Here is a 23,117-nt window from a genome sequence, read left to right as displayed (position 1 = left end):
TTAGGCTGCTATGTTGCTATGTAAGCCTTTGAGTTTGACAACTTTTATGATTGTAACAAACGATGTCATGTGTTGTTCCACAATTTAAGTCATCTTTTACAGGTTCCAAACCAGGGGTCTGGGCACCCCTAGAGGCATGCCAAAGATTTAATGGGGGAGTGGGACCATGGCTGCTATGAAGTTATCAAAATTAAAGGCACACATAGTGTATGACACTGTGTTAAAGCCACCCTAAAAGATAAATAAAGAGAATTTTAAAATTTTGGAGGAAAAAATCAAAATATCGGGGGTAGTAACGCACCTCTTTTAGATGATAAAGTTGTATGTTTAAAAGAAAACATACTTTAAATTTAACTGTTTTTAAAAAAACCTTAAATTTTCAGGAAAAGACTGAGCATTTATGAGTTAAAAAAGTACTTTATTTGTCATTCAAAACTCAAAATTTTTTATCTTTTAAAGAAAATCATATACATACAACAGTGTGAAGTCAAAAATTTAAAGAAAACCAGATTGAAAACAAAGGGTGTTTCTTTTTTCTTTTTTATACTTTTTGACATAATTTAAAATAAACTAATTTTGGCTGCTGTACATTTACAACTTTTAAAGTAAAAAAAAAATGTCTTATTTTTTTTCCTAATAAATTAACTTTATAGTTTTGAGAATTTTACATTTTTTTCCTGAAAATTTGTGTTTCCCTAATCCCTATTATGGATGGAATGTTCAAAATGAAAACAAATACAGTTGAGTAAGGGGGGCAGACAGAAAAATAGTTGGGAACCACTCAGGTCAGGTCAGGTGTGGGAGCACATACCAGTTCGGCACTTCACCGCGTCAGTCTTGGTGTTCCACTGCTCTAGCCATCCTCCAGGGCTGCACCAGGCCCATGCCCCATCTCCTCAGGTACCCTCCTAGCTAACCTACAAACCCGTAAAAACCTGCTTTCTTAATATTTGGTTGCACACCCTTGGGAAAAAATAACTGAAACCAATATCTTCCTATAACCATCAACAAGCTTCTTAAACCTCTCAACTGGAATTTTGGAATGCTCTTCTTTTGCAAACTGCTCCAGATCTCTCAGATTTGAAGGGTGCCTTCTTGCAGAAGCAATTATGAAATCTCTCCATAGGTGTTCAATAGGATTTAGATCCAGACTCATTGCTGGCCACTTCAGAACTCTCTAGCACTTTGTCTCCAACCATTTCTTGGTGCTTTTTGAGGTATGTTTGGGGTCATTGTCCTGCTGGAACACCCATGACCTCTGACACAGACCCAGCTCTCTTACACTAGGCCCTACATTGCAGCCCAAAATCTTTTGACCTTCTCCAGATTTCATGATTCCTTGCACACAGTCAAGGCACCCAGTGCCAGAGGCAACAAAACAACCCCAAAACATCTTTGAACCTCCACCATGTTTGACTGTAGGTACTGTGTTCTCTTCTTTGTAGGCCTCATTCTGTTTTCTGTAAACAGTAGAATGACGTGCTTTTCCAAAAAGCTCTACCTTAGTCTCATCTGTCCACAAAATGTTCTCCCAGAAGGATTGAGGCTTACTCAGGTACATTTTTGCAAACTCCAGTCTGGCTTTTTTATGTCTCTTTGTCAGCAGTGGGGTTCTCCTCGGTCTCCTGCCATAGCGCTTTATCTCATTCAGATGACGACGTATGGTCTGAGCTGACACTTTTGCACCCTGAGTCTGCAGGACAGCCGGAATTTGTGTGGAAGTTGACTGAGGATGTTTATCCACCATTCCAACTATCCTGCGTTGCATTCTTTTTTCATTTTTTCTCTTCCGTCCACATCCAGGGAGATTAGCCACAGTTCCATGGCATATACCATTGGCTTGATGCAGAGGGAACCCATGCTACGCAAACTTCCGGGTTTGCCTGCAAAATAACGTCACGACTGCACCACTCTATTACGCACAGTGAACAATGTCAAAGAATGTAAAGATCTCTGGAGATGGTCTTGTAACCATGAGATTGTTCATATTTTTCCACAATTTTGCTTCTTAAGTCCTCAAACAATTCTTGGCTCTTCCTTCTCTTCTCCATGCTTGGTGTGACACACACACAGTGTTCACACACACATATTTTGATAATGCGGAAGGGTTCAGACACATGACTTAACTCAGAAGTTACTGCAGAAGTTTTAAATGGCAGTAGTGTTTTACATTTGAACACCCAACATGTATATCTTTAAAGCTCTAACCTTTTTATAAACGTCTAAACCTTTACACTTTTATTTGTTTGGTTTGAAGCTCACCCTGAAGATGAAGTAAGGGTAAACTTTCAAGTGAGTTCTGGGGAAAACAAATAGATTTTCAGGGCAAAAAGATGCTAAACTTCAAAGTAAACATGGAAATATAGAACGGAAACAGCTTTAGGAACTACTTTGAACTTAAATGAGAGAAACCTTGGTCATGTTCTTTTACGAAAGAGATAATTCTGCAGTCTTAATGCAGCATTTCTGCAGAAAACATGCATTAAAAAGGACTTACACAACAGCAGACAAGGTATGGGCTTTAGTCATCTTCACCAATCATGTGCCTGCATTTTTGTTTGTGCATTTTGGGTAATTTTCTCCTATAGGGCCATACATAATACTCTTACAAAACACAACATGATGCCAGAGTGAGATAATGAAAATAGATCGCCACTGGAGTCTCGATGGGGGAGCAGGACATGAGCTAAATTCATCATGGCCCCTCCCTCCCTGCCTCACACGCTGTAGTAATTTAATAATAGCATGGATACATAATCTAAGTGTGTCGTCACTGCTGTATGACGTAAGTCTCCATGACGTAAGGGCATGCTGGGAGCTCAAAGGATTGCCGTATATGGCTGTGATGATCAGCGGAGCTCGCAAAGCTCTACTGTGACGCAGAGCTAACCCGTGACTGCAGAAAGAGAGTGAGAGGGAGAGAAGCAGCTGCAGTGCATCCAGTGAGCCTACAGGAAGAGAGCTTCAGCTTCATTGTAGCAGCAGATCGGGGGCAGTCGTGACTGCAGAGCTCCGAGCCTGCGAGCCACAGCCGAGAGAGCGATGCAGGACTATTTATAGGACGCCTATGCATGGATCGGCTGCAGTTTCTAAGCAGAGGAAGTCACTTGACTGGTTTTCTCAGGATTTTTTTTCCTCAGCAGTGTACTTTCATCAGCATTTTGTAATGAACTGCTGAATGTGTCATATCTAGCATTTACCCCATGGTCTTATCTCAACAAAAAAACTGACAACTCGCAGTAAATGCTTTTTGGTGTTGAAGCACAAATATATCTAGGACTGGAACTCTACATTATTTCCAGCACAAGTTGATGGATTTTTAAATCCCTAACAGTCAGTTTTCACTGTGTATCTTTAACTTGCATAGATGGTTATTGTGTTTGACACCTCATTCACGAGGGGACATTTTTAACACCTGATAGTACAAAAAGACTGTCATAACACACAAAAGACAAATGCAATGAATGCCAGATTCAACACAAGCATTATTTATGATGCATTTGGGATGTCTTTTACAACGGCTACCAAACCTTTGTCTGTATTTCACAGATGTGGGGCCAGAGCAACAAAGAATGGAGTGTTATCACTAATAGCACCATGATTTATGCAAAATTAGCACCTGCTATTTGTCCCATTTTTGCACCACATCCACAAAAGAATTTGCACCAATCATGAGCAGTTGTAACTTGACACACCGGACGGATTTGTTTCACACGTCCATCTGGTAAACCTCCCATAGACAGTGTTTGGGAAACAGCAGAGCCTTTGGGAAAAAAAAAAAAAAAAAAACTTGGAGGGTGAACATTCTGTCCGTCACATCTTTGCAGGCCAATTACAGCAACAAAACGTGTGACTTAGCTGCTACTGAGGAGTAAACTCCATAGAGAACTGCATAACGTGGAGCATGGTGACTGTAGACATGCCAGTACACCACTGCTGTTGTCATTTTTGAAAAGAAAACAACTCACTGCTGTTCTTTGTTCTTCTTTTAACAAAGAAATGTCATCAAGTTCTAGTAAAACTAGCACTGGCCAACCTTACAATGCAGATGATATGCCCATCTCCGTGTTTTTCACCCGCTAATCCATCTTGATAAGCTCCCATCTGAACTGTTTGGGACTGGCTAGAAAGTGACAGGACCAATCAGCAACGAGGGGCAGCACTTTCAGGCACGGCAGAGTCATGACGTAAACAAGCAGCAGCAAGAGGTTGGTGCAGTTATGGAGGAAGAGATTAGCATGGATGCTGCTAAAGCGCCAGTTTAATCAGAACTTGACAACATTTCTTCATTAAAAGAAAAACAAAGAACAGCAGTGAGTTATTGTCTTTTCAAAAACGACAAAAGTTGAGTACTTACATGTCCATAGTCGCCATGTTTTGCATTATTCCTTGTAGCTGCGCACGCACAGCTCGATAGCAGCTACGTCACGTGTTTTGTTGCTCTGATTGGCCCGTAAACATGTGACAGACAGAATGTTCATCAAATCACACTCAGAGTTTTTATCAAATCCTCTGCCTTTTCTCAAACGTTTCCTATTGAAGCTTTCCCAGATGGATGTGTGAAACAAACGCATCTGGCGTGTCAGGTTAAGCGCTGGCAGCATCCACGCTAATGTCTTCCGCCCTATCTGTACCGGCCTCTTGTTGCTGCTTGCTTACGTCACGACTCTGCTGCACCCGAAAGTACTGTCCCTTGACGCTGATTGGTCCTGTCACTTTCTAACTGGGCCCAAACTGTTCAGATGGGAGCTTTGCAAGATGGATTCGCCAGTGAGAAACACGGATACGGACAAATCCATCTGCTTTGCAAGGTTAGTGCAGTTGCAAACATGCAAACAAAAGTTTGGGAACCCCCTCCACGAAAAATAAGCAGACTGGTGCCACTGCTATTTTTACAAAAGACATTATAAGAAGACTAACTTATATGCTAGTTATTGGTGGGTAATATCTGAGAGAAGCCACTTCTTATGATGTTAAATTTCTGCTGCAGAAATAAATGTTTAATTGATTAATCTATTTGAATTTTCAGGGTTGCTCTTACTTTGCCTTTCCACTGCAACAGACTGGAAACTCTGCATCACAGGTTCACACTGACATGTTTGTATTTTTAGTTTATAATGAACAGAGCAGTGAGGAGGGTGTCTGGCTCTGACACCAGGCAGAGGGATGTGTCAGACAAAGCTCAGTTAGTGTTGTTAGCTCAGTTAGAGGCTGACCTGTCAGAATCCACAGTCCTGTTTGCTGTATTTTTTTTTTTTTTTTTTACAAAAACTGTCTCCCTGTGTACTTGCTGTCTTTACTATCAATACAATAGTTAATAATTTCCCATTGAGCATCCTTAAGGACCTGAAAAATTTTCATTTAAGACATTTATCTGTTTGTAGTGTGTTTGGTCAATGCATTTGTTAAGAATTTCTACAATTTTTACATCTGCACTTTCATGCAGTATTTCTGAAAATGATGCAAGTTTTTCATTATGGAAAAACAAAGAGCATGCATCCATTGCTGTCTGGCTGCCTTTGCTGGCCACTTAACCTTTTGCATTCCAAAAATGTAAAACCAAATGTAGTGAATTTTACTGTCATATCTTTGTTGCAGACATGACTGGTTGTCCCTCAAAAATGTAACTGGGCCACCAGATGTAGGGGTTTGGTGAACTTTGCTTTGGCATGCGTACAGAGCATATGAAAAGTGTTCTTCCCCTTTGGCTGTTTTACCCTTTTATTGATTTTATAACTCAATCATGGTCATTATAATTTCATCATTAAAACCTCTCATGAAAACAGATTTCCACAAACTAATGTCAAATAAGAAACATGTCATGCAGAATAAGTGACTGCATAAATTCTCAGCCCCTTCAAGTCAGTATTTAGTAGAGTCACCTTTGGCTGCAATCACAGCACTGAGTCTTGATAGATGCACATCTGGACACTGCAATTTTACTCCATTCTTCTTTGCAAAACTGCTCAAGCTCTGTCAGGTTGCACATGAATAGAATGTGAAGAGCCCTTTTCAAGTCCAGCCACAGATCATTAGATTAAGGTCTGAGCTTTGACTCAACCACTCCAGAACATTATCCTTGTTGTCTTTAAATCATTTCTGTGTAGCTTTCTCTGTAAGCTTCAGGTCTTTGTCTTGCAGGAAAAATAATATTTGGCCGCATTAATTTTACCCTCTACCTTTGTAAGCCTTCCAGGGCCTGCTGCTGAGAAGCAACCCCACAGCATGATGTTGCCACCACCGTGCTTCACAGTGTGGTTGGTGTGTTTGTGGTGAAGTGAAGTGTTTGTTGTCTGTGTTTGGCTCCAACATGTCTTTTGGTGAACTCTAGTCTAGATTTAATCTGAGCTTTCTCTTTGCCACTCTCCCATAAAGCTCTGACTGGTGAAGAACCCAGCCAACAGTTGTTATCTGCAGAGTCTCTCCCATATCAGCTGCTGAAGCTTGGAATTCCTTCAGAGTAGTCATATGTGTGTGTGAGGACGGCCTGATCTAGGCAGATTTACACATTTTCCATATCCCTTCATTTCTTGATGATGGATTTATCTGAACTCTAGGGGATGTTCAGAGCCTTGGAGATTTTTTCCCATCTTTCCTGACGTTTTCTTTTCAATAGCATTTTTTTTTTTTTTTTGAGTTCCTTGGAGTGTTCTTTTGTCTTCATGGTGTAATATATCCAGAAATACTGATTAACCGGTGACTGGGCCTTCCAAATAGTTCTTGTGTTTGTGTGTGTGTGTTTTTTTGTAAAAAAAAAATAAATAAAAAAAATAGCCAAATTATATTGATTCATGAATCAATAAAAGGATAAGGGGGTGAATATTTTTATAGGCACTGTACACATACAAACATGTAATTTTAATCCCCCCAACCCTAGATACTCTGGCCCCTGTACTGGTGTGGCCCCACTAGACATTTCTAAGCTATGCTAGGACGTACTGCTCACCTCCACTCTCCTCCACAGCCTACATGTTATCTATTTAATAAGGACTCAATTGGATAAAAACTGCACTTGAAAATATGCCCAGTAAACCACCAATGTTATTTCATGGACGAATTTTACAAAATGAGGGAAAACGGCTGTTCTAGATGCTAGAGATCTCAAAATGCTTTGCAGGTAACTTGAAGCACTCATCTGAAGGGCCTCTTTCAGATTTATTTTCTTCTTCACTTTGTGAAATTTATCCATGAAATGAAAATGCTGGTTTACTGTTTCATATGTAAACCTGAAAGATTGCAGTTATTATAATAAACTCCTCATAAACTCCTTAAAACAGCACATCACTACCCAATATCTTCTGCTGTTTAGAGTGGTGGGGTTTACTGTGCTAATATGACCATGCAGTTAACCCCTCCATTATAGAGTTAATGAAGTTCTGAAATCTAAGACTGGTAATAAGATGAAGGGTTTTATTCATCAGATGTCTGAAAAGCCATAAAATTACCTAAATCCATGCTCATAATCCCTTAAACTCATGATAATACAAGGTAAACTGCTGTATTTCTATTAACCATTAAATCATGAGTCCAACAATAATCAGAATATGTGTAGAAATCAACAATTGTTTGAGATACAACAACAGATACCCTGTTTTTAATTATGACATTGAGATTATCTTGGTAAATATTTTTGACAGGCGAAAACTAAAACAATCCTCAACAACACTTTTTCTTCAGATGCTCCTTTAACTCTTAACATGAAGAGAAAACCACCCAAACTCCAAATATGGGAACATTAACACCAGCTATTTGTAGAGCATGTAGAAATGTGAGAGATGAGATTAGATAGATGTGTATATGTCTTTTTCATCATTTCTTTTCTCAACTTTCCTCAGCACATGCAGGAATCTGTGCTAAATCATGTCAGTTTCTAGCAGGTGTGATGTCTGAGGCTGCTTGGATCAGCAGTTCTCATGAGGATGGTTAAGAAGCTTATACAAAAACTCCAGCAATGTGCAGGATGTGTGCAGAAAGCAGCAGAATCAAGAACTGCAACACAGTGAATACACCTGCATCTGGTGATATAACAACAAACACTGATGTAGTGTGAAGTAACTGCTGTACACATCCTGACTAAAAATTACAGCCTCAGGACACTTTGAGGTTAATGTACAGGGTGGAAATATAACTGAGGTACAACACTATGAAAATGAACCTTATTTCAAAGAGATTGGAATCCAAAGAGTAACTGAACCTTGATTTTTGGCAGATGCTAACCTTGCAAAGCAGATGGATTCGCCTGTTTCTGTGTTTCTCATTGGCGAATCCATCTTGCAAAGCTTGCGTCTGAACCGTTTGGGCAAAGGGCAGTACTTTTGGGCATGGAGGAGTTGTGACATAAGCAAGCAGCAACAAGAGGCCGGTGCAATTATGGCAGAAAACATTAGCGTGGATGCTGCTAAAGCATAAGTCTTAACAGAACTTTATGACATTTTTTTGTTAAAAGAAGAACAAAGAACAGCAGTGAGTTGTTTTCTTTTCAAAAACAACCCAAGTAGTGTACTGGCATGTCTACAGTTGTCATGGATCACGTTATGCAGCTCTCTATGGAGTTTACTCCTCTGTAGTGGCTACGAGGTCACATGTTTTGTTGCTCTGATTGGTTCACAAAGATGTGACACACAGAACCTTCATCCAATCAACCTCCAAGTTTTTTTTCAAAGGCCCTGCCCTTTCCCAAACGCTGTCTATGAGAGGTTTTCCAGATGGATGTGTGAAACAAATCCGTCTGGCGTGTCAGGTTATAACTATGTGAATATAACGTGTAGCTCTGGTAGGAACCTGAGCCTGACAGGCATTTTTATGGTGGAGCTGTTGGTGAACAAAACTCATGCTTAGGCTGGTCAGAGGAAGTGCTAGAAACATCTCTGCCAAGAAAAGCTTTCAGTGTGGCTCAATACTTTGGATTTAATAAAGTAATATGGCTGAACACTGACAAAACTTCCACTATACTTGCTACTGTATATCCAAGCTAATCACCACACTGGCGGCAGCCATTGCTGTCAGCTTCCTGACCACGAAACCCAGCCCATGGCCACCACCCCATTCTTCTCAAACAACACTGATTGGTCAGGTCCATTTTTTGACCTGGCACAATTATTTCAGATCAGCACTTTGCAAGATGGATCTTCCTGATGATGATCATGGAATCTGGCCAATCCATCTGCTTACAAGGTTACCTCAACAGACTCTTACTATGCAATGAAGCAAAGGCTCTACTCCAAACTCATGCAGGATGTCGGAGGTCTTCACCCTATAATGCATGCCACCCTCCTGAGCTATTTCATTCCAGCTGCTTGTATCCACAAGCTAATTCTTTTGATCATCACCAGAATAACAATGCATAAAATCAAAATGTAAAGCAAGAGCAGAAGTTTTTGGTTGTATTTCATCATTCATAACATGCTTCACTTGGTTCTTACCCCTTTACTCTGAACGGGATGAGCAGTAAGGATAATGGATGGATGGAAAATGCTCTGGAACATAATACTTAAATGCATTTGTCTGGTGAAACATCACCTATGAATGATGAATCCATGTAAAGGCACTGCTCTAATTAGGTATGTTCTTGTTCTCTTGGTCGCCTCCATGACGTTTGACATGGTGTCAGCTTTCCTCCACAAATTTATCTTTTGTCTGATTAATAACCTAAGTCATCCACAGTTTGAGCTTGTATGTTTGATCCTAGTTGACCAGCTGAGTCCATATAAGTCCAAAATTCTGTCTTCTAGTGTCACAAGTTCCAAAGACTTATTTCCAACACAGAGTCTGTAAATAAATCTCCTAATAAGTATTAAAAAACATAATGTGACTGTAGCAGGGAGTCTTTGCTGAGACTGTGCTTTGCTGCAGAACAGATGACCATTGTCTGGATCTTCAAACCATCTGCTGCACCATATTTTCCTCTCCTCTTTTTCTACTCGTTCATCTCACTCTTTTTCTTTAATTTAAATGAATGAAATTAGCTGGAGACTGATATGAAAGCAAAGTCAACTAAACTTGGATAGCACATGGGCTCAACAAGTTGCAGGCTCTGTCATGCTCATAATCTCTCTAACAAAAACGCGGTCTGTCATGTTTTTTTGTCTTTGATTAACATTTACGGACTTAATCATTAATGCTTCATGTGTAAGATTTGACTTAATCAGTATAAAATGAAGGACAAAATGTGCAGGACTGCAAAGAGTCTGAAAATGCACCATATATTTGCTGTGCCATGGTGGTCTGTGAGTGTCTTGAAAGTGAAGTTCTCCAGTTCCTGGTTGACAGTAGTCTCTCATCCTGGTGTTCCTGTCACAGTTAAGCCGAAGCTCACGGGGACGACGCTGTGTGTCTAATAACTCTGCACTGCAGAGCCGCTCTGTTTGCTGCAGTCACGACTGCCCCACAGAAACAACCAAACGGAGGACAGCAGGGCAGGAAATGGCTGACAGAAGGATTTCTAACCGTCTGCTTTCTCCTCTCACTTTAGGCTGCTCTCTTAACCATCAAGGTCAAAAGGTTAATACTACCGATAAACTGAAGAAAAGGTATTGTAACTCATTACAATACAACGTCACTGCCACTAAAATTAACTTGTACATTACTGCACTCCATACTAAGAAAAGTTCAGCATTAAGAGTGCATTTGCCTCATTACTTGTCATTATATTGTCTAGATCACACGTAGCCAAATATATTTTGTAACTTATTGTGACCGCTGTGTTGGCTCTACTGTCATTGGAAAGCCTTGTCCAAGGCCCATAACCTGTACCTCTACATCCTAATTAAAGGGGACATATTATGCAAAAAGCACTTTTTCAGGCTTTTCTAACACTAATATGTGCCCCTGGCCTGTCCACAATCCTCTCAAGTACCAGAAAAGTCCATTTCCTCTCCCCTCTCTTTCTCCACCTTTCAGAAAATGTGTGCTGAAACAAGCCGTTTTCAGATTTTACAGCCACAGACACAGAAACGGCTCGTTGTGAGATGGGCTGAAAAAGAGGGGTTTTCAGACATGCAAAAATCCAGTACTGGAGTGTTTTTTCAGCAATAAACTTCACAGGCATGTTTTGAGGACCTCTGGGAACAATATAAACTTGTTTTAAAAGGGTAAAATATGTCCCCTTTAAAGGAATAACCATGGTAACCTTTACAGCTCTTTGAATGCAGACTATGTCAAATTCTGCCACCAGGGGGCTCTTAATCTTAATAACACAATATGACAAGTGCAGATCTGCACTGCCCAGCTCCACCCATCTTTGTTTTCAATCATAAATTTCTCATATTAAGGGAGAAATGCACTTAAAAGTGCTCTCCCGCATTTACCCTGGAAGCAGTCCCTTAATGCTCATGTGCCCTGGGATCCAATGATGTTAGGGTGCAACAAGCTTTAAGCTATAAAGAAGGAGGCTGGGGTGGAGGAGGGTAAGCTTTGCAAGCTCCTGCTGCAGCAGTATGGTGGATCAGCATTAATGCAAGCGAGGATTAGAGAGAAGTATGTCATGTTTAAATGCACCTTTGTGTTTTTATATATATATATATATATATATATATATATATATATATATATAAATATTAAGGAAAACCCTATTTATGTGCTTTTTGTTATTATTACAGTATGCCTTATTTTAGTTATTTTATTTGACTCTTGCTAATGTGTTAATTGGAAATCAAAAATGACTAATTTAATAAGTTCTGGGTGTCCAGGTTGTCATTTTTTTTTTTTTGTTTTGTTTTGTTTTTTTGTTTTATGCATTAGCATCATTACATTCTTTCTAATATTGTAACTAAATTCTTGATCATCCCAAACCTATAGGAATATTTACTTGTACACTTAGGAAATACAGTTATACTGTATTTTTTACATTTTGTCCCGGATGATTGTGCTTGATTTTTCTGTACATCACCATGGAAAAAATGCATCATGCAGAAAAAGTCTCTCATAGTTGACCCAGAGAAATAATGCATTTGTTGTTTGTGTAGGTGCACTGACAGATTTTAAAGCCATCACAATATGAATTCAAGTGGTGTCTCATATCCGTTCTCTCATTCAAAAATGACTCACCACCTGAAACCGCCACATTATACCGTTTATAAAATGGCATGTCTCATATTTCCATCTGAAGTCCCCTCCTTTTCCCATTTTGCACCCTTCCACATTGAGTGTTATTGTGGTTCATCCTGAAACATTTCGATTTCCCTGCAGCCCCGGTAGATGCTCCCTTGTGTTTTTCCTGGTGCGTGAGCGACAGGAGATCAGAGACTATTAATACAGCACTATGCTGGTGTATAGTGGTGTCCTGTGCACAGACATCATCAGTGCAGTCACTGACATGTGAATCACAGTTTAGCCAGGCGGAAAATTGCCAGCAGCCTGTTAATAGGAAGCTGTTTAACCAGGGGAAGACTGGGAAAAAAGGAGGGTCCATGATTGTACTGCTTTATGAAGCTGAACCTCTCCTCAGCATGAATAAGACACACTGTGCACACAGTATATACATGTCCAATTATATCACCTAAAAACGGCTTTGGTTCTGTTTGGTTTGTTTGATTTTGTTTAAGATACCAGGAAGATACAAAACATGTAAAGAATCCAGTGACCCTGCATCATAATCATAATAATAGAGCAAAGTTAACCTTCTGAGATACAGTCCATAAAAGTTATATACCATAAAAGTTCAAACATTAGCCCGGCCATTTAGTTTACTTCAGTCTTTGACATTATTTGTAGGTGACGTGAGATGTGAAAGACCAGAACACTGTAAAGTTGCACCACAAACAATATATAACTGTGCACAAGGCCAGGATACTGTAGACACCGAAAAGAGACGAACATACGTGTCATTATAATGACTAACTGCCGTACTGGCCTATCAAGCTGTGCAAACATGTCAGAATGTCTTAAGTAATTTAAGGCAGATCTAACATTGTTTAAACTCTGTATGGACATTAAAAGAATTACTTGTCAGATAATTTTCATTCATGATTAAATGCTGACATTTTATAGTCAGGAGAGGTTTTGGTGTTTTGGAGGTCCTGGACAAGGACCAATATGTTGCTCCTTCTGCAGCCAGCATAGCAGGGACATCCCTGAAAAAGACATTACCTGGAGTCATATGTTGATCCAGAACCTGTATGTATCTCTCTGTATTAAAGCTGTAGTAAGTGATTTATTTTTAGTGTAATGTGCCCACAAAAACAACACAACACGTCAGAGTCTTGTTATTGAAGCCATCTAACAGAATAACACACTTCTGCAATGCCTCCTCTCGCTGCACTCTCACTTGAGGAGAACCAGCAAGGGACGATGCTCCAGCCAATGAGGAGGCTAGCACTCGCAGCCAATCATGGCTCAGGTCAGAGGGAGCGTTCCTATTGGCCCCTGTAGTAGGTGCGCTTCCGCCTCTCAGCTCAGTGAGAAGTTGATACAATGGCGGAGTTACCAGCGGTGTTCAGTCCTATGAAGAATTTCTTCATGCTGAGACAAAGTGTTTTCTTGCCTGAAACAAGGGCATTGATTTCAGTGGAAAAGCGGAGCAAAATCACTCCACGAGGGCTTTGCCACCGTCATTATTCGATTTAGCAGACATGCACATCCGTGAGGAGGTATGTGAGAAGAGGGGCAGAGCTATAGAGCTCAACACAGAGAGGGAGGGGCAGTAGAGTTGATACTACACGGTTCTCATCGAATGATACATACTCGAGCTTTAATGGTGCTGGCAAAGACGTGCGAGTGACCCATGCCATGGGCACTAATACACCCCCATAACATCACACATGCTAGCTTTTGAACGTTGCAGTCTGGATGGACCCTTACCTTTTTAGCTTGATGACCATTACTTCCAAAAATAATTTAAAATTTGGACTCATCAGACCAAGTCTTTTGGCCTTGCCCCTTACTTGCACAGCTTTCTCAGATTCTTAGAATTTGTTGTTGATATCATGGATGGTAGATGGTAAAATCTCAAAATTTGTTGCAACTGCATGTTGAGGAGTGTTGTTCATATACTGTTGGGCTTTTATCCATGAAGCATTTCACTAGTGTTAGACATGTCTTTTAAGTCACTCTGATCGGCCCATCATGAATGTCACAAACACTTTAGTCCAGTTACCTTCTGAGAACATTTAGAAAGTCCCATATGAATGTGAAATATATCCATGCAATAGATGTGAAACGATGAAACCTCCTATGTGACATGTAAGGTTAAGCATCCCACAACTTCCAGTCTTTTTACCTCTGTCCCAACTATTTTGGAAAACACTGCATAAGTCAAATTTAAAATGTGTGAATATTTGCAAAGAAACAATACAGTTAACACTTTGAACATTTGATATTGTAAGGTAGTCTAACAGTTGAAAAGGAATTGCAAATAACTGTTTTATGTTTTCATCTGATTTTATCCAACTTTTCTGGAATAAGGGTTTGTAGAAAATAAGAAACATCTAGTACAATGAAAGTACAACATTGGCTTAGCCATGGAAAATGTCCTTTAATATGTTATTTGATGTTTGTGAGAAAACTATAAATGTTCTTTGTCAAAAAATCACCATGAGCACGAAAGGAATGCTGTTCATTAGGATTTTATTTTTTGGAGGCAAATCAATGAATATATGTACTTTATACAGTATATGAGGAGCACATCTCTACAGTTTCATAATGTAAACAATCTCTGAAGAGAAATGTATTCAGTTTAAAAGGAAGCCATAGTCTTCTGTTTTAAACTATTTACATGAATTAAAATATAATTTATAACATCAGATACTTCCGCTTCTATGAAACTAGATTTTAACAATTCAAAAATACTGAAATGCCTTTGTCTCCATTCTCAAGACATATGAAATCACACAAAACGGAGAAAATAACACCATTTAAAGACATCCAAACTAAGTGGCGTATAAATAAAAAAAAGAAGAAACGCAAAATAAAACCAACATATGTAAAAATATAAAATCTCACTAGCAGTATTTACCTTTTTGTTTTACCAAAAACTAAGTTAAAAAAAGAAAAATCATTGTGAATTTGATAGTCATTAGATGTAAATAGACAATAAAATCAATAGTAATGAAAACAACAAAAACAATGTATGCCCTTTATGTCAAAATATTTTCTTCCACCAAAAAAACACCCACTCACATTAAGCAGATTTTGATAGTTTGCAGTCCCCACTAAGTGCCTATTTGACATCACTGTTGCCATCAAGTTAAACAGATTACCCATAAGTTTCTGTGTATTTTACAGCCGTTGATGTTGAAATGTGACACAACCATTTTGCAGATCAAACAGGAAGTGGGACTTGTAATCAGAACTGGTATTGCAAGCACTCGTGTCCTGGTAGGGGCTAAACTCATGGTGTGGCTTTAGCTGACAGATACATTGTTTTCTGAACCAAAGAAACAGGAAGTGACATAAAGAAAAAAAAACAAAGATGTGTTTTTAGTGGGCCATGATACTGGAAACACAACATCTATAAAACTGAATATGACGTGGCTGCTGAAAACCACATTTCTTCATGAGCCACTTTATTGTTTAGGGTTTTATTTTTTGGTCAACTTGCCTATCAAGTTTTATGGTTTTCTTGCCATTTTCCATTTTTCTGAAATGAAGAGTGGAAAGAAGGTATTGCATTCTGACAGGGGTTATTCCCTTTGGAAGTTATTTTTTTTGTTTTTTTACTTTTTTTATTTTATTTGGATTCGTTGTCCCTCGACCTAGGACCTAGACCAAGTGGACAGCGGTATTATTATGCTGAAATGTGTCAACGTGTTCTCAAAACACTGAGGAGAATGGTCAACATCAAAGTTTTCTATAAGAAAGTATATAATCATCTAGATATCTACACAAACACACAAATATATATTCATATATATGTATATACCTTTTTATAATATGGCTATTGAAAAAGTTTTAATTACGTCAGTAATTATTTAATAATAAAACCACATTGGATTGGAAAGGAGTTGAAACAGTTATAACAAAAGCTCGTGGTAGCTTCGTTTTCTCCCCGATTGAGTTTTAAGGCTTGCCATGATGAAAAATGGGGTTTGGATGTCATTCACCTCCAAACAATGAAGGTACCCTCACAGGCACAGCAATAGCAACTGCAGAATTCCCAAAATGTGCTGCACTCTCTAGAATATTCCAATGACTGATTCATCTGTAGGGAAGCAAAATCAGCTGCACTTTCACGTGGAGTTTAGGGCCAAATCCAACTCCCACCCTGTACCTTTTCGGCCATGTTTTCATAACGAATTCAGCTGAAATTGGTCACTTTTGTTTCATTTTGGCTGTTTGTTTATAAGACAATGGTGTTAAGCTTTGCAAAAGGGTTCTAAAGTGCAAACTTTAGAAAATGGCACAGGTTCCATCATCATTTAAATTGCAGATATGCAGTTCATCTTAAAACCAAGTTTTTCATGCATATTATGTTCCCAGTTATAGGCCATGTGTGAGAAGACGGATCAGAACAACAATAGTGGCCCCTCAAGGTCTGTTTGTTCTGCTTACAGAGTCCTAACAACACCAGACACTGCACTGCATTACATTGCATCCGGTTGCATTGTTTGATGCCACATTGTGTCGCACTGTGTCACATGGCGTGGCACTGAACTAAATTTGTGAAACATTTAATTATCTGTCTAGTGAATTCATTTCGAATGCAGAAAACAAGAGTGGTGCTTGAGCCTTTGCCAGCTGAAAGCCAAAGAGTTTTGCCCCTGTGCTGACATAAGCCAGAGCTAAAACATTCTAAACACAGGTATGGTTAGCCTTCGAACAGCGAGCTGACAAGCTCTGTTGAGTAAGGAAAGCGAAAGAAAATTGAGGAAATCTTCCTGTCTGACAATCCCGATGCCTTGTCATCTCTCTGTTTCCTTGTTCTTTGCCCATCTCAGTGCAAGCAACAGAGATGGAAAATGAGAATGGGGCGTTGAGTGAGAAACATTGCTTCACTCACAGGATACTAAAATAGGCATCAAGCTGATTTTGATGTTGACGCTTCTTAGGATACGCTGTTACTCCAGCCCAACATTTGATTGAAACTTGCTCTCTTTGTAGCCCCACCTTGTTGACCATTCACTTAAACATTTGTGCATTAGCCATTTTTACACCTTAGCCCCCTTTTTCACTTCTCAAACCCTGTTAATTTGTTCAAGTAACTCACAATTTGGCCATTTGTACTTGCAAACAAAAGCAGTAGCAGCCTGATGCATCTGCAGGGTTTTTCAAATTCAGAACTCCTTAAAATTTCAGTGACCATATTCGGACCATTACTTCATTCTGTAACTTGCATTTGATCCCACTTGTTTCAGTCCGTTGCTTCCTTTCAGTGCTGCAGTGAAATTGGGATTTCTACAGTGTCTACTTAATCTGTATCAACTAGTCTGAAACTTTAACTGGGTCAAACCAGCGACAAACTTCTCTTTTCTCATCTCCAGCTTCCTTTACCAGTTGTAGATGTATAGTTATTAGCTGTTACCGTGATACAAGTGAAGTGTCCAATGCAATTCAGAACCTGTGCACCATCAAAATGTGGTAATAACATAGTAGTCCTTTCAATGAGAAGAAAAGATTTTAAAGATATTTCACTACTTGGGACATTATTTGTGCAAGAGTATATTAGTACCATTTCTTCTGTATATGTGTTTACGACACAGCTGACCACATTTTCTCTATAGTTTTTTTCTTTTTCTGTGTTTGTGAGTTTAACAGCAGTCTACATACAGTTCAGTAGCATATTGGATCCGCAGCTCAAAGATTTGCCCGTGTCGTAGTTCAACCATCCACCACATACTGTACATTATTACCTCAGTTTATTTTTTTCGGAAAGGCTGTTTAAAGATAAGATTATTATGTATTGCATTTTAAATTGCTTTTAAGAAAACAGAAAAAAAATCTATTGAAAAATATTTCATAAACAGCAAAGAAATAGAACCTTCTAGTGTGGTAGTCTAAAGGGATACTTGGATCTTTTTTGTCTTTCTTTTACAACAGTGTTGGACTTTGTGTAAGTCATTTCAACTCAATTTTGTCCCTTAATTTCCTCCCTGCGCTGAACGAACATGAACTCATCAGAACAAAACTGACCTGACCATCTCCTGTCTGATTAGCAATCAACTATGACCCGCCACCTTTAAAAAAAAACAAAAAAACACACAATACAATTTATGTTTACAACGAGGCATAGTGCTATATACACATTTTATATTCATATATTATAATATATTCTTTTTTAATATGTAAACCAGCACATTCTCTCACTTTTTAGTAGTATACATACTAAGCACAAATACTCATTCAGTTGTTCACGATTAGTTTTGATTAAATTTCTATGCATTTTTCCATTTATTTTTATTTGACACCTTGTTTCTCAACCAGTATGTATAGCACTAAATTGTTTTAGTTAATTTTGGACATCAGCGAGCCTGAAGAAGGGGCATAGCCCCTCTTGGCCACTTCGCTTGCTGTTTTATTCTTTTAAAACACTGAATAAGGCGCCTTTGTACTTAGTGTGCGTTCCTAATAAAGTCAAAGGAGAATCGAGTGATGTAAACATTCAATTTTTTGTGTGTGTTACCAAGGAGTTGATTAGATAGAGCATGGACGAGGAAGAGGGTTGGGGAAAGATGGATTATCTGTTAAAAAGCTGGGAGTATACCGGGGTTAGGGCAAGACCTGGAAACAAGGCCTAAAACCCACCAAGACAAAAAGCGATAGATAAAGTTAGAGGAAGAGTCGGGCTGCGTTTTATTGAAATTCCCAGGCTAGGAGAGAGGAAACAGAGCACACTTGGTGAGAGTCCTTGAAGGGGAAGCTTGGGAACCTTCCCCTCCGACTGCACTCAAGGACTAACCATCCACCAGGCCGCTGTCCCACCCCTCCCATCCGGTCTTAACCAACCTGCAAGCGTCAGCAGTGTCCGACTCAAACACGAGACAAAGACAAAACACTCAAGTTACACAAGGACACAAGGTCGAGACTCCAAGAAACGGACACGCTTCAAACCATTATGAGGCAAGCGAAGATAGTCAGAGAAAGACAGAGATTATTCCCCACACACGGGGCTTAGTGGTAGAAGGAGTCTTAGTATAAAAAAATCAAACACAAACCCCAAAGCTACCCATAACCACCCATTAGTTTGGGAACCCCTTACATAGAGAACATTTCAGACAAAAAACAAAACAGTGAAAGACTTGTAAAAGACAGGGGGGAGAGCATCCAGTAGAACGAGTAAATGAAACGACAGGGGGGAGCAGGGATGGATGGATGTGAGGTAGAGATGCTCAGCTGATACAGTACCTCCCAGACTAGAACTGGCTTCTTGTCTGAAACTTTTCGCTATTTTCAAGCCCATCCCTTGCTCTTCCCTGGCTGTGTTGTCAGTGGCCGTGTGATGCCACCGTGTTGGCAGGCTTGGAAGCTCTCTCCCTTCTCATGGCCGGTGCTACTGGCTGCTTTAGGATGGTAAAGTAGGCGCTACCCGGACTGCCTTAAAAAGCCATAATCGGTCACATCCCGTAAACCGTATGACTAAGCAAGTCTACCTTTTTAAAGCACCAAAAAAGCTCCACAATCTTTGGGCAAGCAGAAATGGGGAAAACATGATGATTACATTCAGATTCTTGAGTACATTCCGTGTGAACCAACAGATTCATCTACCTCTTAACAACAATGGGTGGGCAACGGGGAGCGAATTGGTCAAGTTCCGCTTAGTAAAGCTCTAGAGTCACCAGGGAAAATGTTCTAGTTCAACTTACATGATAACATTTTGTCTGCAACTACTGATGGACGTTATCTGAAAGACATCTTGACTGGGATGGTCTGGACAATGAGAAGAAGTGATGAATTCATACTGAGTTCATTACTAAAAGCAAACTTTATTTCCCCATTTAAGTCCTGCTTGCTGCAGTCCAAATGTAAACAGAAACTGTTGCATTGGCTGTGGCATTCGGGGGGTGTCACCAGGCTCTTGCCTGTTTTGGACACATGTTCAGAGGGACCCTATCAAAAATACATCAAGACCCCTCTAAGTGTGGAAACAATTTACCTGGAATCATCATGGAAACCAAATATATTTCTTAAACCAGTGGTTCTCAGTTTTCAGTGGGTTGCGACTAGGTGTCTGGAAAAAAAAAAAAATGGCGGCAGAGGTCCTTTTTGGACATGCATCTATACCTTTTATTTTACCCTGTTTACTGTGAAATTGGGTAAATTTAAATGTTTGGTCAACATTTCAACTAATTTATCTCCTTTTCTTTCAATAAATGGCTACTCTTCCCATGACAATTAAGTAATTTCTCAAGTTCTCTGGAAAATTGGCAAAAATGACATAATGATGGGGACAGAGGGTATAACATTTGTCAGTTTTCTCCCTTTTCTTTATTATCTAAGGTGTTTTAGTCCAATCATGCTCCAAACTGCAACATATTCAATTAACTAAAAATGTGTTGTTGAACATTTTTTTGAAATTTGGATCATGATCTGTCTTAAGACAGACTGGTGGGCCCTAAGGCTGGACTAACTGAGAACCGCTGTCTTAAACCATGGATCTGGGGAACTGAGAGAACATTAATTTGGTGTGTCCCACAGGGAAATGACAAAATGGTCCTCAATATTTGGCTTGAAACTATCCTTGGAAAAATATTTGGCAGTTAGACTGGCAACATGCAAATCTGAACTGATTTTCATAATGTGGGCAACCATGGACATTGGAGCAGTCTCATTGACATGCTAGAGGATTTGCCAAACTCAAAGACCTTCATTAATGTTGCTAGACAAATAATTTGACATCCAATGAAACACAAATCATAACTGCATTTAGTCCCATCAAACCATCAAAACAGAGCACCATTCAAGGAGGGATTACAGCAGCACTTGTTTGAAGTTGGTGTACAGAATGCAGCTAATGTTAGCAGAGCTAGTATTGTTGGCCTTTGATCCTCTTTGCAGGCTACTTTTATGGATGGTCGCTCAGTAGTTATATGTGAACATAACCATGTTCAAGATCAAAATCCAGCAAAACTGCATTCTTCCTACAAGTTAGTATCGGGTCAATGTTGTTAACCACGTTAAAGAGCACTATGGCTGCATGTTTTTAGCCATTTACAGAAGCTACAGCAGCTACTACTGGCAAATGGCCGTATTATGGTTTATATTGTGGGCCTGAACTGGTGAAAAGTATAATTGCTTTTGCTACCTAGTAATTCTAGTGTCGACTTAAAAGTATGCATGCACCTGCTGTTTGTAGTAACAATTTACAGAGAAAATACTACAGACATGGGATCCTACAGAAACTCCAAAATATTAACAAATATGGAGGACAATCAGTGTCGTCAACTGGCTCAGCACTTGTGTTGTAGCCTTAATTCTGCAACTTGGTTGTCTTTGTCAGTATTCCACTTGGCTCAGGGTGCAGTTGTGTATATGTCCCTGCCCTGTTTGTTAGCTGGAAATGTATGCAACATCCACTTGGTGTTGCCTCCCGGTCCATAGACTCCAAATGGTTGTTGTGGATGTTGCATCGGAGGCTTTCTGATGTGGAATCTTTATTTATGATTCCAAATTTGGGAAAATTGAGCCCAAAATCAGGTCTAAAATCGTCTAGTGTGTGGCCAGTCTTACTTTGCCAAAGAAATTTCAAAGTGGCAGAACTGCGGTGTTGGTTTGGTTATGACATTAGTTGGATTTCATAACACATTTACCACACTTGCCAAATTCCTGCTATAGCCATTGTTTCAGCTCAAAGGAGTTGGTTCAACTGATTCAACCAAGTTTAGACAACATTAGAATCCATCGCCATTAAACCAATGTAATATGCACTGATTGGATAATTGTTTTAACAACTTGATAGGCAAGTTGACCAAAAAATAAAAACCTAACCAGTACATGGAGTTCTCTTGCAATAAGTGGTAATTATTTCTCATTTTGGTTGATTTCCAGGTGATTTTTCCAGTGCCTAGCTGGGGTCTTAATGTACTGAACACCTACCCAACAGAGCCTGCAGCAGCCAGTAGCAGAAGCCAAAATATTCAGCATGGCAGAGTTAGAGAACAGATTCAAAGGGGGGGAAGTGGAGGACAGCGGAGACATTTACCTCCTTACAGTGCATAGATCAAATCAAGGAAGCACTACAATTACAAAAAAGAAAAAAACATGATTTTTTTCTTCTTCATTTTAGATTTGTAAACTTTATCAGTCATCAAATGATTACGTTAAATGTTTTTTTATATATATATTCTTTGTCCATAACACACACACAATAGATTTTAAAATTTTTAACATCCACAATTTTTCGCTAAAACAAAGCAGGGTTTTTTTTTTTCTGGTTATACAACCACACGACTTCATGGTGAACACAGCTTGCAGGTTCACCACCCGTAACCGGAAAGAGGGAGGTTTTTCTTTTTCTTTTTTACAAAACAAACAGAACAAAGAACACGCACACGCAGAAACGCACACCACGACGACCAACGCAACGCAGGAATAGCAAGGATTTGCTACAGATGTCTCTCACGCCCGCTCTCCCAAGGCGGGCAGTGATGTCACCAACACATACAACTTTGTTATTGTTGTTCAGCAGAGAACAGTAGCATCATTGTTTGTACCATTACAGTTTAAAGTCCCATTTCCTCCAACGTCTCGTAACTCCTCCGAATGCTCAGTGGCTTCCTCGTTTTTTAAGCAGTATCCTCCGGTGAAAGAAACTTAAAAAAACAAGGTTCTTATCGTTATTCCAATGGTAAAAATGTAAACATTTTGCGAGGTTGCCTTGCATGGAGGTACTGAGAGGCTTGTCGGAGAGCAGAGCCGTGTAGTCAGAGGGGTGATGCTGCAGTTTACTAAGGCTGGCCAGTCGGGGGCACTGTGCCGTCAGCGGTGCAGGGACTTCTGGGCCTCCTTCAGCAGAGTGTCAAAGTCCAGTGCGTCATACTTGCTCTTCACAGGGCCAGGACCTGCCTCATCTATGAGAAAGAAAAGGACAATGTTAAACACAAAAAAGTTGAAGTCAGTTAGATAAAATTTACTCAACTATTATTTTTTGTTTCTGAATTGCACTTTCGCAGATTGCTATGAAAATCATGACTGTTAAAACAGAAAATCCTGTCTGATCCAGCCACCATTCTTCATTCTGAGTTTCAGCT

General features: G+C 39.5%; 2 protein-coding genes across 4 annotated transcripts in view; one reads left to right on the top strand and one right to left on the bottom strand.

Annotated features, from left to right (window-relative positions):
* pde6a (phosphodiesterase 6A, cGMP-specific, rod, alpha) overlaps window positions 1–23,117 on the top strand; it is a 106,140-nt gene that overhangs the window by 75,947 nt on the left and 7,076 nt on the right. For 2 of the 3 annotated variants that reach the window (XM_041797478.1, XM_041797479.1), the window contains exon 24: window positions 10,472–10,529. The exons of the other annotated variant lie outside the window; for it this stretch is intronic. In XM_041797478.1, coding sequence (XP_041653412.1) covers window positions 10,472–10,529 — 58 coding nt within the window. The remainder of the gene's footprint in view (window positions 1–10,471; window positions 10,530–23,117) is intronic. 3 annotated transcript variants of the gene reach the window in all.
* ppargc1b (peroxisome proliferator-activated receptor gamma, coactivator 1 beta) overlaps window positions 14,696–23,117 on the bottom strand; it is a 180,069-nt gene continuing 171,647 nt past the window's right edge. The window contains exon 12 of the mRNA XM_041797482.1: window positions 14,696–22,937. Within this exon, the coding sequence (XP_041653416.1) occupies window positions 22,846–22,937 (92 nt within the window). The 3' untranslated portion in view covers window positions 14,696–22,845. The remainder of the gene's footprint in view (window positions 22,938–23,117) is intronic.

The sequence above is a fragment of the Cheilinus undulatus genome, linkage group 10 (assembly GCF_018320785.1).
Source record: "Cheilinus undulatus linkage group 10, ASM1832078v1, whole genome shotgun sequence".
Lineage (NCBI taxonomy): Eukaryota > Metazoa > Chordata > Actinopteri > Labriformes > Labridae > Cheilinus > Cheilinus undulatus.
This window is presented reverse-complemented; position numbering and strand designations above follow the sequence as displayed.